This window comes from Thalia democratica, chromosome 4 (genome assembly GCF_965202585.1).
Source record: "Thalia democratica chromosome 4, ktThaDemo2.hap1.1, whole genome shotgun sequence".
NCBI classification, from domain to species: domain Eukaryota; kingdom Metazoa; phylum Chordata; class Thaliacea; order Salpida; family Salpidae; genus Thalia; species Thalia democratica.
The window spans coordinates 28,700,171-28,702,901 of NC_139168.1; the positions used below are offsets into that span (position 1 = coordinate 28,700,171).

The following is a 2,731-nucleotide window of genomic DNA, read 5'->3' on the forward strand; positions in this document are numbered from 1 at the left end:
AAACAGGTATAATTTCTCATCTAATCAAACACTCATGAACAATTTCAAATCATCGAACAAACAGGCACAATTTGGGCTAATATAATAAACAAATAAAACATTTTTCCAATAACCGAACAAATAGAAGTAATTTCCAATAAACAAACAACCAGGATTTTGCACTAGCTTTAACTATTTTAAATAAGACCTTTTTCTTTAAACTTTTTTGTTTTTCAATATATGAATGAAAACTTTGTTAACTGGCTTTGAAACTGTACTTTTTTGATTAGGCTAAAGTGTAGAAGTGTCGGTTCGTGTAGAAGTGTCGCTTCGTTTAAAAGTGACAATCCGTGTAAAAATGAAGCTTGTGCATTTCTGCAATATTTTTTTAACTTCTGTACATATTTTTTTGTACGTTCATACATAACTGTATCTACTCTTGATTGTAAACATGGGATAACAAAAATAGTAACTGGTTAAAGCACAATAGAGAACAAAGAGTGTACTATATTAAGAGCCTTAAATGCAGAACAACTAGCGTATAAAACTAACAGTTATTACTATTGCAAGGTTTTTAGTTTTTAATTTTAACACTTTGTGGTGTTAAGAAAAGGCTAAGTAGCCTTATATAGAACTTTTATTTTGATTTAGTTGTTATGCGATTTTACTGTTTTAAATCAGTAAAGTTTTAAAACAAACTTAAATGATATGTTTCACTTGTACATCATAAGTCATTTGTAACGGGAACAGGTCACAAAAGCACGGAGTCATTTTTGCACCAGCTTCACTTTTCTACGAAGCGTCATTTTCGCATTAGCTTTAACTGTTCTAGTTAATAGTTTTTTTTTTCAAAAATGTTTTATTTGCAATAAATTAATAAACAGTTTGTTAACAAGTTTTTATACTAGATTTTTTTGATTAAACTAGTGACGTTTCGTGCAAAATTTTTGGTTCTTCCAAAAGTGTCGCTTCGTACAATAGTGATGCTCCGCGCAAAAGTGACGCTCTTACTTTTCTGACATTTAACCTTTCATAACACTTCTGCACATATTTTTTTATTAGTTCATACATAACTAACTCAACTCTTGAGTATAAAAATGGGTTTATAAAACTATTGATTGGCAGAAGCACAATAGAAGATAGGGGGTGAACAATGTCAGGAATCATCCATCCAGAATAACTGGCGTAAGTAAATGCAATTATTGGCAACCAACAGACTATATCTGTAACCACAATCAAAAACACTCTTATCATAAATTTCCTTTCATTTTTTGATTTGTTCCTAGAACGGTTGTTTACTTTTGATGATCTTATTTCTAAAAATAGTAACAAATATCCTACTGATATTAAAATTATTAAAAGCAAGTTAAAACTCATTAAAACAACAGAAAATTTTCTAGCTAATAAAGATTTTGAATAAAAATCAGGTAGGCAAACTGATGATGAACTGTAAAAACCAAAAGTATTTTTTACAATGATACTTGTGTTTGGGTACTGTTTTTTCATTTCATCTTTATTCATAAACCAATTTTTAAAATGTTCAGCATTTTTTTTATTTTTTAACAGTGGAATACTAAAACTTGGATTATCTTTCATTTGATTATTTTGACTCGAATCAGCAAAATTCACTATTGAATCGACACTTTTATTTTTTAGAAACATGTTGCTTGAAATAAGCATACTTTGCATGAATTGTTTTTGTAAAACTATTGGTGTAATTGATAACAGTATTGGTATAAACCAGCAAACACTTAACAAAAAAATAACTTTGTTTTTATAGTTGTCTAAACTATTAAATGGTTTATAAACTGTAAACAGTCGAAACCCAGTCATCAATGCCAATAAATTTAAGGATGTTTGAGATGAAACTATAGTGAGAATTCCTATAACATTACAAGGTAAACTGGAACGCCATTCTAGATCATTTAAACAATATTTACCTGAAAATTTGCTTGAATAAAATGCTAACGTAGCCAAAACAAAGCCAAAAATTATATCGGAAAATGATAAATTGATAACAAATACAAGATTGTAAAAATTAACCAAACGCATTTTGTCCAGGTTTTTTATTTCTGCATAGCACTTTATTAAAGCAACAATATTCAGAAAAAATATTGCTACAGTAGAAAACCATATATACTTTCGTAAAGTTGGGTTTTTAATTATTTCTTCTGCTGAACTTATTGGGTTATCCTTACATTCATCTGACCTATCAGAACAGTCTATTTGGTTATCATTAACTTTTGTTCTGCTAACTGAAACTGGAAATCCTGTGATGCAGTTAAAATGTGTCTTACTTGAACAATACCTTTTGTCAGACTGATCTTGACAATCAAATTTAAAATCGCACATTTTTTCAATTTCAATGATTTCGTCTTTATTGTAGTCACAAATAAAATACCAAGAGCACTTTAGTGCGTTATTGTAGCATATTGTATAAAACTTATTGATAAATCCAGAAGTTTTCAGATATCTTTCATCAATGTGTTGAAAACGCTCATAGTTGTAAAAGCTTGAAATACGTATATAGTTAAGTAAATTAGAATTGTTAAAGTAAATAAGATCATTATCAACACCAAAAACTTCTGTTAAAGTAATTTCATCGAATAATAAAAAGCTAAAGAATCGGATAACTTTACAAAACTGATCAACTCTACTTGTTTTTAAACTTAAATTAACTTCTTCTTTAGTAGGACATTCAAAATGTTTATAACAATGAGCAGCTGAGTAATTTTTAAATCTGTATGGAGTT

At 28.5% G+C, this 2,731-nt stretch overlaps 1 protein-coding gene across 1 annotated transcript; it reads right to left on the reverse strand.

Annotated features, from left to right (window-relative positions):
- Window positions 1–746: 746 nt before the first annotated feature.
- On the reverse strand, window positions 747–2,331 carry LOC145833206 (uncharacterized). Its single transcript, XM_082940402.1, has 4 exons — window positions 2,288–2,331; window positions 1,770–1,930; window positions 1,058–1,202; window positions 747–807 (listed from the first exon to the last, which is right to left on the reverse strand). The coding sequence occupies exons 1-4, from the start codon at window positions 2,329–2,331 to the stop codon at window positions 747–749; spliced, it is 411 nt and encodes a 136-aa protein (XP_082796528.1).
- Between the last annotated feature and the right edge of the window lie 400 nt (window positions 2,332–2,731).